This window comes from Podarcis tiliguerta (assembly GCF_965153285.1).
Source record: "Podarcis tiliguerta genome assembly, chromosome: 1".
NCBI classification, from domain to species: domain Eukaryota; kingdom Metazoa; phylum Chordata; class Lepidosauria; order Squamata; family Lacertidae; genus Podarcis; species Podarcis tiliguerta.
Genome location: NC_139534.1, coordinates 95331821 through 95345539, shown reverse-complemented (window position 1 = coordinate 95345539; position 13719 = coordinate 95331821). Strand labels below are relative to the sequence as shown.

At 40.0% G+C, this 13719-nt stretch overlaps 1 protein-coding gene across 1 annotated transcript in view; it reads right to left on the bottom strand.

The window, feature by feature from the left end:
• FMN1 (formin 1) overlaps positions 1–13719 on the bottom strand; it is a 109681-nt gene that overhangs the window by 26248 nt on the left and 69714 nt on the right. Inside the window, exon 13 of the mRNA XM_083449758.1 lies at positions 3308–3400. Coding sequence (XP_083305884.1) covers positions 3308–3400 — 93 coding nt within the window. The remainder of the gene's footprint in view (positions 1–3307; positions 3401–13719) is intronic.

The following is a 13719-nucleotide window of genomic DNA, read 5'->3' as shown; positions in this document are numbered from 1 at the left end:
AACACTATGCTATTCCACTGAGCTGAGCTGAAATTCTGAGAAACAATTTTAAGATGATAAATGTAGTGTGGTCCATTTCTAGGCACAGGCTAGTAATACCCGGAAGCACGATTCTATTGCATAAGTGAATAATTTGAGGGGGTTCATCATTTTCCATCTTCATCATGGTCAAAATCAAGAGAACCATGATTCTCTTACGCTTCCTGGGGCAACAAACACGACAACATCCATGCAATTAACAATTGCATGAATGGTTGTAAAGAGCGGGTGCAAGGGCCCCAATCCAGATCAGGACAAGAGAGTGGGGCACTCTCTATTTATTCCTACCCCATTCCTAGGGCCCCCAAACCTGCTATTTCTTCTAAAGTGGTGTAACATCTACTTTGCCCCTAGGCTCCTGAATAATTTCAGCATGACAGTCCCTTTTAAGCAAACCTTGCATATCACAGAATACATTGTGGGGAGACAAGTTTATCTGTAGAAAAAGGCTGGGAAATTATTAACAACTGGAGGTAGGTTTTTCCCATATGCTTTTTTTGATTATTTAGGGTTGCTTAATTTGAACAGAAGGCTGGCTCAGAGTTTAGTAGAAGGCAATATATATCAAAGTGTGCGAGACTGCTGGTGTTAATGTGCACATATACACAGCGCTTTCTCAAGCTCACTTACTGCTGGAGCCATAAATATAAACTGCTAATTAAATGAGATGAAAAGACCACCAGAACAGACATACCTGGGACTGAAACAGTCCTACTGTGGAGGCCTTCCCTTGCAGGAACCCTGCTAAGTTTATGGGGGAAGCTTAATATATGTATTACATTTTCTAGAAACGTATCATTAGTGAGGGGCAAGAACTTATGATGAGATGTTTATAGTCATGTTGTAACCCACTGCACATTTACACGGGAGTAGATCTTACTCAATACAGAGTGCAATATACTTTGTTTTGCAATATACTTTGTTTTGAATTTGGGAAGGTTATAAAGCTAAAGTTTCAGGTCTCTTTCACAGCCATGCTTGTGGAAGAAAAATGAAATTGTAAGACTAGCCACTCACATAATCAAACTGTGCCACCATGCATGTGATTTCTCAGGCATTTGGCAGTAAATTGCTGAAGACTTTTTTTGGAGATACTGCCCGCTTGGGAATATCAATTTCCTTGAATAGGCACCGTAAGTTACAATTAGCTCTGCTTTCCCTTATAAGAGTCTCGTGGAACTGCTGTGACAATAGGAGATCTGTGTTTCTAATTGTAGTTTGTGATACTCAAAAGTGCAGTCCAGAGAGAAGGCGCATGCATTAATGCTATTGACTTAAACAGAAACAAAATTTACTTTTTATGGAAGAAGGGGCATCAAATGATAAATGAGGTACAAGGTGACTCAAGTGTAAGGTAATACATACTGGGGCAGAAGAATCACAGGGAAACTGATGGAGGTCTTAACCGGCAGTGACTAACCAGGAAAGAGATCCTGGGGTAACCGATTTAAAATCCTTGATGTGCAGCAGCAGTGCCAAAATGCAAAATTCATACTAGGGTTACTAGGAAACATATTAACACTAAAGCTGCCAGTTCTATAAACCTCTTAAACAAATCTATGGTGCCTATGGTGCCTTTGGGATACTGTGTACAGTGCTGGTTGCCATGTCTTTAAAAAAGAAGAAGTTATCACAGACCTGAAAAGGGAGCAAAACGTTGTGGAGAAAGCTGACAGAGAGGACTTGTTGTCTGCTCAACAACAGAAATTGATAGGCAGTAGGTTTAGGCTAGCTATGGGAAAATACTCCACAAAATAAATGTATGGAATTTGCTGCCACATTATGTGGCACAAAGCAGCACTGGCTAGGGACACTAGCAGAGTTCTTCTGAGGAAGGTTTTGAAATGAACTTCATTGGCTCACAGAGGCCCACCTGAAATGAGAGGTGAGTTTTTATAGCTCCTAGATTCTTTTCCTGCTTGGATTTAACTCTGAGCTGGAAAACAACTGCTGGCTTACTGAGCTGATAACTTTGTCAGAATAGACACCATTTTGGCCACCAAAGTCCACAGAAGCTTCTCAAAATGGGCCACAAGCAATGCAACAGAGTTAGATTGCTGTATTATATTTCAAGCACTGAATTTAAGAGGTGTAGGGGCATAATATTAATGATGTTGGGAGGAAAGCCGCTCCCTGTGAAGGACTCAGGAGGAGCAGCCTTCTTCCTACCCTTGGGTCTGTCCCCAGTCGGACTGGCACCAGGGAACATATCCCACAAGTCTGAAACAGTGGTCTGTTTTTAAGCACTATTCAAAGTCCTGTGCTTACCTTTACAGTCCTTTACAACTTAGTCTCTGAGGGATCATTTTCTCCCACATGTTTCTGCCCATGTGTTAAGATCTGTATTGAAGACATTTCTTCATGTGCCCCCATCACCTGCAGTAAGCTGACTGGCAACCAGTAGGACTTTTTAGCTGTGCCACTTTTTCTCTACAACATTTTCTTCCAATGAGATTCACCTGCCACCTTCTCATGTATTTTAGCACCAGGTAAAAACCATTTTATTTCCCATGGCTTCTTAAACACTGGCTAATTTTGATTTTAATCTGCTCCATGAAGCGTGTTTTGTTATCATCTTGTCAGCTTTGTTCCACTGTTTCTTGTTTTAATATTTTTTTATGGGTTGTAAGCCATTCTGAAGCAATGGTTAAAATCAAAACCAGTCAATGAATTAATCTTACACAAAATGTGAGAGATTAAAATGTTAGTAGAGATTGGCACAGAAGAATCTTGTTGGGTAGTCTGCTTCATCAATTTCATCAATTTGGCTCCATGACTGACAAAGCCCTAACACATGCCCACACGGTTTCAGCTTTCAGAGTCAGCTCTACATTAGGCAGAATGTGGAGGCTACCCCAGGCAGCAGATCACAGAGCACAATGAGTGGCAGCAAGGTGTTGGAAGACTGTGAATGGTATGCGGCCTAACGTGTTGTTCCTAAGCTTTTGGTTTTATATGCTGAGCTCTTATTTTATTGTTCCACACTATGAGATCACACTATGGCTAGACTAATGAGAATTGTAGTTTAAATCATCTGGAGGGTACCATGTTGGCAAAGCCCTTTCTGAGTTATGTAGTGTCTTTGTCCTTTGCAGGTAAAGTAAAATTATGGAAGCTAAAAGACCATCTGGAAAATTGCTACAGTACCATTTGAAAAGGTCTCCCTTCCCCATCTGGATGAAGAGATGGGCACCAACATTCGGTGCAGTCTGAACCATTATTAAGAAGAGAACCCTCATATGGCTGTGTAAAGTATGAGAACACATACCTTCCAGGAAAAAAGCTTCCATTTTATCCTTAAAGGGCTGGAGATGTTCTTCTGGTGAGTCTCTGAAAACCACTTTCATCTGTTTTTCACAAACTGCAACGACAAGTTCAGTGTTACCTTTTAATAAAACTTTTTAACCAACTAAAATAACAAGTATTCTCAAACATTCAAAAAAACCAATGACTATTTCATACCGTGCCTTTTACTGTAGAAACAAACAAGAGCATGAATGCAAGAACTGTCTCCTATCAGAACATTAGAAGTATTATTTGAATTCTTTAAGAAAAAATGGTTTTAAAGATAGTGATTCTGTTGATCCACATTGGCTGCATTCTTAGTCATTAAAATATCTGATTTTAAAAAATGCCATTCTCAACAGGGAATATCTTAGATTATGGTTAGCTTCAAAATCACAGTTTTCTGTGAAACAGGATTCGTTGTGTATTAAACACCCCCAAATTAGCCCTCATTACCTATATTAAAGTACAGCACCAAAAGACACTAAAAAACTCAACAATGTGCCTTATTTTAGAGGTGTCTACATGATTCAATGAATAGTTTAGTAAAAGAACACAGATGGCTCAAGCTTTATACTAAGAAGGCATTTTGAAACATTTGGGAGTTATGATTATATTGCTTCTGTGATTACTGAGATCCTGGCTGCAATCCTACACTCACTCACTTAGCCCCAATGAACTCAGTGGTGCTTACTTCTGAGTAAACATCTAAGGAGCAGAGTGCTCCCCCCCCCCCGATGATTTACAAACAGAGAAGTAAGCAAGGTCCCTTCCTTATGTAATTTACAGTTTCACATCTTGGTCCCATAGTCATATTTTTGGAAATGAGGCCAGTTGACTTACACTGATATCATTTCTATATGTTCTATATGTTCCTAGGGTTAAACACTAGTCTAATACACACATCTGAAGAAAAAACAGCAGATTGATTTGCACTTTGTAATAATTGCATTATCTTAACTTCAGTGAAATTATACGTGGACAGTGGCAATTAAGGGAGATATGGTGTGGGGATTTAAAGAAAAACAATTATATAAGAAGGAAAACGTTATAGCCAATAGCGATATAAATGATTTGTAAATGAGGTGATGATGCATCAATGCTTATTTGTATGTAATGAGAATACCTCCATACAACATTGTAAATTCTCTTGAAGAAGTATATGCTTAAAAGACATCAAAGACATGCATAGAAGTTACCAGTTTCTTGTGAGTCTGTGATAATCCGGTGAATATTTATTTTACTTAGTTCTAATAAATGGAAAGAGTACCTAGATAAATGGCAGATAGGCACTTATCACTGGTTATATAGGTAGTAATGTGAGAAAAGAACTGAAAGGGAGTGATAAATGCCTGGATAAGAGCTTTAAATATGTGTAACTTAATATATTTTTCAGAGTTATGTGATTTTCAGTTAACAACTCCCCATACTCATTACTACCTATAATTACCTAAGGGAATGGCACAGTTACAATCTGTGCAGCTACTTTTGAAAATGGAGGGGATTAGGTGGAGTTTTGTAAACCAGGAGATCTAATAACACCCACTCATGGGATGTTCAAGTCATATTTTTTGACAGCTTTTTTTTTAAAATGCTATTTCATGTACTCTGCATAGTGGCTGTAAGTTATTATATAATGGGGAAAGAAGCGCAATTATTTAGTAATAATTTGAGGCGGACTTGCTTTTATTGCTTTGGCTCGCATCAACCCAAAAAGGATTTCTTCTACTCTAGCAAATTTCAACTTCATGTAGAGTGTCAGGTACATGCACTGAAGGGAAAGATATGGAAATATTAAGTGATATCCTGTGTTTTCACAAGTTGGCAACAAGCAATGGGGCAGAGGACCCTTACTCTTTGTGCCAAACCTATTCTCTGTGCCACCACGGCAGCTTGGAACGTAGGGCTATTGGCCTTATCTCAAGATGCACTGCAGTTGCCACAGCTGAAGACAGTACATATATTTCCTCTTTTCTGATGAAGCATAAGTGGACATCCTATCTATGAAGTATGTATGAAGTGACAGAGGCATGCATGAAGATAGGGTGGCGCGCTTATGCATTGCTGGGGCGGGGTGAAGAACTACATCAGTGGGAAAGGTTCAGAAAACAAATGAGGGTACACAATTGCACAATATCTACATATCATAGAATCATAGAGTTGGAAGAGACCACAAGGGCCATCGAGTCCAACCCCCTGCCAAGCAGGAAACACCATCAGAGCACTCCTGACATATGGTTGTCAAGCCTCTGCTTAAAGACCTCCAAAGAAGGAGACTCCACCACATATGCTAACTTTTATTTTTCTATCAGATATAAATACATCAGCATAGTTATTTGATTTAAGTAGAATTATAGTACATAGGACCCTTGAGAAGATTGTGAATTCTGTATCTGCTCAAGCTGATGATTTAGGTGATAATTGTTGATGGGCAATGTTAAGATTCCTATTTTGCCTTATGGTTCTTTATCATTAGACCAGACTTGGACCAAACAGCCCTTCAGGTAGATGACAACAAGATGTCCCCTGTAAAGCGGGACACAAGGCCACCTATTTATGGGAGTTAGGCAGAGAAGTAGTTTTGGGAGAAGAAAGAGGATCACAAGGATCTTAACAAACATAAAGTTTCAAACAAATCCATGACATATCACCGTGTTTTTACAAGCTGGTGCAGAAGAACTTCAATCAGAGCATGCAATATATGTGGACCACCAGGAACATTTAGTGAAAACTTCCCAACCAACGAAGACTAAAATAGCTCTTTTGGGGAAAAAAACAACACTTCCCCTACAAAATACCCCCCTTCAGTATTATGTAAAATTGATCTTTCTGCCACTTAGTGTTGCAGAAAAGGCATTCCAAGTGTAAATTTGGCATCCTTAAAAATGGAATATAATTCATTTTAAAATAAACAATTAAAGAAGAATATAAACAGCAGGGCCTGTGCTTGTCCCAAAACACTTCACAGTGCTATTTTCTTAACTGTTGACTTGGCAGCCATCAATGCTTACAACAGAGCATGATAAAATGGGAGGAAAAAAGAATGGAGCTTCTTGAAGGATATATTTGAAGAGAGAAAAGCTTCTCACCTTTCAGTCTTACCCCAGAACTTAAAAATTGAAAAACTAATGCCGCAACCTACAAATCAAAGTGTCCAAGTAAACTAAAGACAACTAAGGTAAAGGTAAAGGATCCCTGGACGGTTAAGTCCAGTCAAAGGCAACTATGGGGTTGCGGCGCTCATCTCGCTTTCCGGCCAAGGGAGCTGACATTTGTCCACAGACAGCTTTCCGGGTCATGTGGCCAGCATGACTAAACCGCTTCTAGCACAATGGGACACCGTGATGGAAACCAGAGCGCACAGAAAAGCTGTTTACCTTCCCACTGCAGCGGTACCTATTTATCTAATTGCACTTGTATGCTTTCAAACTGCTAGGTTGGCAGAAGCTTGGACAGAGCAACAGGAGCTCACCCTGTCCTGTGGATTCGAACTGCCGACCTTCTGATCGGCAAATTAAATGTTCATATATCAAATTTGACTATGAAATTCATTGATGTGGGTTTTAAAGCTTACATGACTTTTGCAAAGAACCTGATTCCATTCATATTTACAGTGGTACCTCGGGTTACAAAAATTTGGGTTACAAACACTTCAGGTTACAGACTCCGTTAACCTGGAAGTAGTATCTCGGATTAAGAACTTTACCTCAGGATGAGAACAGATATGCATGGTGGCAGCAGCGGGAGGCCCCATTAGCTAAAGTGGTACCTCAGGCTAAGAATGGTTTCAGGTTGAGAACAGACCTCCGGAACAAATTAAGTTCATAACCAGAGGTACCAATGTACTCAGAAATAATTGCCAATGACTTCAAAAGTATCTAATGATACTTTTCTATATTTTTGTGTGGGGTTCATTACAGAATGCACTGCATATTTTTATTCACTAGTTGAAAATATTAATGGAAGCAAACATATGTATATCAATATGGAATATTTAAAGAACTGACAGTCTTAATTTCATGGAGACTTGCTAAGTAGCAACATGGCATAAGATCAGGCAAGGAAATCCTTTGTCCTTGAGCAAGTTCTTTTCTTCACAGCCTGGGAGCAGCAGAATCCATCAGTTTAGGAGAAAATGTCCAAAGCATGCAGCCCAGTTCAAGATGGAAAGGCAGGCAATATCTCTCCAGACAAGAAACTTGCCCATTCCCTTCACTGCTAGATCCCTACTGTTATTTCAAGGAAGATAATTTTATTTGTTACTTGAATGGAAATCAAAACTAGATCTCATACTGGAAATTAAAATAAAGCCGCAACACTAAACATGCTTACTTGAAAGGTAATCTTATAAAATAAACATAGTTTATTTTAGAATATATTAGTTCAGGGTAGAAGCATGTCATGGACTGGCTGGCTATTCTGGGAGGTGGGGGAATTCCCCCACCTCCCGCAAAACCGGCAGAAGCCATGCGCTCTTTAAAAGGGCTGCACGGCTTCTCCTGGCTTTTCTAGGAGATGGGGGAATTCCCCCACCTCCCTGAAAAGCCCGCAGGCTGCCATCCGAAGCTCTGGGAGCCCGCGGGAAGTCACGCCGGGCTCCCAAGGCTTGCGGATAGCTTCCTGAATCCTGCATTCGCCCCATAGGATGCACACACATTTCCCCTTCATTTTTGGAGGGGGGAAAAGTGTGTCCTATAAGGCGAAAAATACGGTATATCATTTCTTTTTTTATTTCAGCAATGTAGGTCCTGGTGCAAAGCTCTCTTCCTCAAACCAAAATGCTTTAAAATGAGGACGTCGGGCAGAGATGTCTTACCTCCCTTGCTGCGGGTGTTGGTCAAATCACAGCAGCTAAAGGAATAATGTTGTCATTCACGAAGGGAAAGAAGCATGCATGTTCAATGTAAAGGTGCATACTTATATTTATCCTAGTCAGTTTTATTGAGAAGTGGGGTGACTGTTTTGTTTAAACTGAAGATAAGGAAGGTTCTAAAGGAGACTGGATTCTTTAAAAAAAAAACCTGAATACAGGCATGAAATGACTTCCTCAATGGACTCAGAGAGGTCTGGAAGGAACTGTTTCTGCTAATGACTCTTCATGCTCCTTTCCAGTCTTCTCCCTTGATAATGAAATGTACTGTAGTAAACAGTCGTTCCTCATCCTGTGCCACACTGGAATGATGGCTAAGGCATTATGGCTAAGGGCAGATCTGAGGATTAAGAATCCAACTTGAAAATGCAATACTTTTTCTCTGGAGAGGTTCAAATGACTTTAGCTGGACGATGCTGTAGCAAAGAGTAGAAGCCAAGAGGCCTGGAGAGTTAAAGAAAGAGACAGTGGTGTAAATGGGACACTGAAATTGAATCTTGTTTCATGAGGTTGGTTGCTACACTAGTGTGGATCTCTGGTTCACGAAGGATGTCCTTCCTGAATACTGGCCTGTGTATATAATAAAGAAAATACGACTAGCTGTCAAATAGGGGTGCTTTAAAGTTCACTCAACAAACCATGGCCCAAAGAACCTTGAGGTGGGCATGAAAACTGCTAGTGAATCAAACCGAATTCCCTTTGTAGTGGACTGCAATATTCAAATAGTGCATTACAAGAATAGAGCCCTTTAGCAGGCCTTAGCATATGGGGCGAATCCTCGCCTCTTCCTTGTCTAATGTGCAGCCTTTCTTCTCTGTCCTGTGCTCCAGCACAGTTTGCCCATTAAGAAGTTTGCCTGAAGACTTGTACCAATAGCTGCAGTTGTCTCAGCACAGAACACAGGATTACTTACAGTAGGAAGAGGTGTTCCCTTGGACTGACACAATCTGGAGCGAGGATTCCATCAAATTCTTTTGTCAGAGCTACATGGAACCTGAAAGGCCTTTAGACAGGACCGACTGATTCTCATACATTTGGCATTACCAAATGTTTAGCAGTCAGAACAGCAGCTTTGCAGTTCAACATATAAGTGTGATGGGGTTTCTCAAGAGAGAGCCCGTTCCAATTTAGTATCAAATACAACTAGTTAGCATCACGTGCAAGAAGCTTTATGTAATCGTTTGCGGCAGTACATTTTGAAATAGATTTTCTGGATGCCTGCTGTGTGTCGGCTGCATCAACCTTAAAACAAGTATTAAAATTATCTATACTGCAAAATGTGTATGGAATGTAATGAGAGGCATTCCTTAAAATTCCTCAACTTGCGTACTGTTAGATGTATATTGTGGTTCCCACGGCAAAGCTTAGAAATCATTAGCAAAATGTTCAAACATAGCTTGAGCTGCTGATTAGCAGTTTGCCACTCTCTGCAGATTTAATGGGGTATTTGGCTCAACCTAGGGGGAAAAAATCCCCAAACAAACTAAAATATTTACAAAGCTGAGTGTCTCTCACTTAATGCCTGTTGGGCAAATCGTCTTTTAAAACTCCACAGACACTTGTAAATCTGTCCAAAGAATCATTACATATAAACAAACCTTCATGTAAGGGGTACTGCAGTGTCAATCAGGAGGCAGTTGGTATTTCTAAGTGTCATTTTAAAAGTAAATGTAAAACTAGAAATAGTTCAGTGTTGATAAGAGTGAATTGCTGAACAAATACTAGGACCTACCAGTAGCGCTTATGGGAATCATCCTGACAGTGAACCCAAGTATTTAACAGCATGGACCCCTGTAAACCTGTCACTGATACTATCCTTCATGAATTACACACCAGTGAAAGTTTCTAACAGCCACTACTGTTTGTGTATCTCCCAATGTCTGCTCAGAGCCTGACAGTTAATACCATCACAGGATTGTTAAAGACATGCTTATTTCATAGTCCATTTGAAACCATGTGCCTCCTGGACAGAAGCTTTGTAATTGGGACATTAAACTCAGGGCATAAATTATTTTTCTAAGGAAATAATACTGCAAAGATTGGTATTATCTGTTATTAGCTGCTAGGTTTGTATTATTTTATATGATTTTAACACACATAGTTTGTAATTTTTTTGCTGTTTATAACATTTATTTTTGTAAAAGTGACTTTATAAAAAATACAATTATTTTAAACTGAAAGTAACACATACACACCGAGAATTATGAAATAACAGAATTGAGCTCAGAAACTGGCTACATATCTTTTGCTTCTACTTCATCCACAATTAATTCCTAGGTACCAAATATGTCTATAGCAACCAGTTTTTAATGTGATTACTGCCATTACAATCGTACCTCAGAAGTCGAATGGAATATGTTCTGGAAGTCCGTTCGACTTCCAAAACGTTTGGAAATCAAGGCACGGCTTCGAATTGGCTGCGGAAGTTCCTGCAGCCAATCAGAATCCTCGGGACCCGCACTGGATGTTCGGGTTCCAAATAACATTTGCAACCGGAACACTCACTTCCAGGGTTGTGGCATTTGGGAGCCAAAACGTTTGACTTGCAAGATGTTTGGGATTCGAGGTATGACTGTAGAAGTCTGTTCTCACAACAGGGCTTTTGCACTGTCTCTCTACCAAAGACTCCTGCCCCCCCCATGCCTCTTCTGAAGGTTTGGAAACCTTCAGGAAAGTTCTGGGATATGGTGTGAAGGGTGGAGGAGAGATTGCAAAACAAAGAAAAGAAAAGAAAAGAAAAGAAAAGAAAAGAAAAGAAAAGAAAAGAAGGCAAAGGTACCTTGTGCAGAGTAGAGCAACATAGATTAAAAAAACAAAAAACAAATCATGCTTGGGCTTTTACTGTCTTGGTTTGATGAGGCATCTGAATGCAGCCAGTCTCACAGAATCTTTCCACACAGAAATGTCCAATAAAGCAAATTTACAGAAGACAAAACTGCACCTGAATTGATCATCACCGCCTATAAAAACTGAACCCCTGTGTCTATGTGAACTGGTCAAATACTTGGTGCTTTGAAAACCATTTTGCAGGACAAAATGACCTAGGTCTGGTGCTACAGGCTTGCATGCTAAATGAATGAATCTCAGCCTGTTTGGGGGTCAAAACTGGTTCAGCATCAGCAGAATACTGGTGCAAAATGTAGCAGATATGAACATGAACTTTGATGTAGTATGGGCTAAAGTTTTAACATCGTTTGAAAAGAGAGATGAAAATTGATCTTTCAAAGTCTACGGTTTAGGCATGATTAAAAGACTATTAGCTTATTGTCAGGGAACTGCCAACAGTGCTGGAGGGAGAGAGCAAAAGCCAGAGGGATTCCAGAGAGCATCCAGGGATTTGGAGAAGCAGCCCATCTTCTGGGGAGGAGAATCAGCGTAGCACCAGTGGAGAAGGGGGGCAGATGGGGGAAGCGGCGAGGCGGTCCCATGTCTCCTTGCCTGGGACCAGCGGGGAGAGTAGGGGTCCTCCGTTGCCCACGCCCTCCTTGCGCAGAAGGCTTTCACGCAGAGAGAGTAGGAGGAGACTAGGCGTCAAAGAGCTTCTTTGCTGGAAGAAGTTTAAGAAACGCCCACTGATGGATTCTGCCAGCGATTGAGTCAGCCACGGGTAAGTGGCTGTCCGGACAGAAAAGGTTCACTTAGGCAACCCAGCCAGGTGTTTGCACCCAGCCGGGGAGATAAGCACCGGCTTACGCACGAGCAACCCCTAGAACCATTACACTTATATATGAAATATTCTGTTTTTCCAGTACTGGTTATACCATACATATCTGGCACTTTTAAAATTAACTTAGGCACACACTCAAAATGGGTTAAATTGTGGGTTTCTCAAAAGTTGTTGGAAAGAAGATAGCAGATAAACCTTTGGTTTGATCCAGCAGAACTTATGTTCAAGTTAAAAAAAAAATTTTTGGCTTAAAGAGCTAGGCAAAGCAAAGCAGTATTTGACATCTCGAGTTTTACAAACCACCTTAAACTATTATATTAAGAAGCATCCCAAAAATAAATCAAGCTAAAAGCAAACAAAACAAAAACTGCTAGCAAAGTTAAATATTTTTCACACCATAGCAACACATCTAAGACTCTGGACACTGTATTTGCTTTAAAAGCTATTGTTTAGATTTTGGAAATGTTGCAGCCAAACATTTGAAAAGGGGGAAATGGAGAATGTAACAATTATAAACTGGAATACCAGTAAAGAGCCCTTCACTTGAGTCATTCATAGTTTAATATTACGTCGACTGTTAACTAGAAAAAATCCTTTCCGATATACTGGCTTTGGAACTGTGTGTATTACTGGATATAAAGTTTTCATCATCCTCTTGGGCCGATTCCATTTCTCCTAATTGCTCTCCCCACCCTCAATGTATTTTATGTCTTACACTGAGAAATAACATTCTTGTTCCAAAGCTGGCTTCTCCAGCCTGGTGCCCGCCATGTGTTTTTGGACTACAGCTACCACCACCCCGATCACTGATCATGTTGGCTGGGGCTGATAGGAGTCCTAGGAATATAGGAAGCTGTGTAAATCAGACCAATGGTCCATGTAGCTCAGATCTGCCTATTCCAGGGATAGCTTATGTGGCGTCCTCCGGGTGTCATGGAGTACAATGAGCCTTTTTCAGCGGTGGCTCCCTGTTTACGGACTGCTCTCCCCAGGCAGGCATGCTTGGTGGTATCACTATTTGCTTTTAGGAGCCAGGCAAAAACATTCTTATGTACCCCAAGTCTTTGGACCCTAATTTTCAGCATGCCTTTTACTGGGGTGGGGTTGATTTATATATATATATATATTACATGTATGGTTTTGGTTGTTTCATCTACAGTAATATCCTTTATCCCTTAAAATATGTTTGACTATGTATTAGCTGACATTATATCTTTAAAATCTCAAGTGAGAAAACCCAAGTAAAAATACCAGTGGTCCTGTTTGTGTTTGAACTCTTGGTTCCGTACGGTCTTGGAATTTAAAACTAGAGACTTAGAGCAGAGTCATTTAACTCTGGTATGAACAGATGATGTGGATTCTTAGCTTCTACATTTTACTTTATTTAGAAGGAATCTCTTAACAGCGTTTTGAGATTTTAGTAAGATCTCACTATAGCTGAGATCTTACTGCAAAATTGCTTGTCTTCCATCATAATTTGTTTGCTTTTCTGATGTGAAAAAGGAACACCTTTTTTCCTTTTCTTTCTTTGTTTACTCACAGAAACTACTTTTGTTATTTTGTAAAAAATTAAATATTATTTGTATGTCCACACCAACTGCTAAGGACAGATTCCCACATTTCAGAATGCCCCCCAAATGAATTCAAGAACTGTAACATTTAATAAGCTAATATTGCCCAAGCCAGTCATATGCAGATCTGTAAACTCATAAACATTAATAAAATCACAACTACCAATTTCGCGGTTCCACCATACATCTATTTTTGGATCTATATACCTATAACACAGAGAACTTAATCTTGTCCAAAGAACATATATATGAATGACTTTGTTTGTCTGGACTTATGCCTCTTCCAA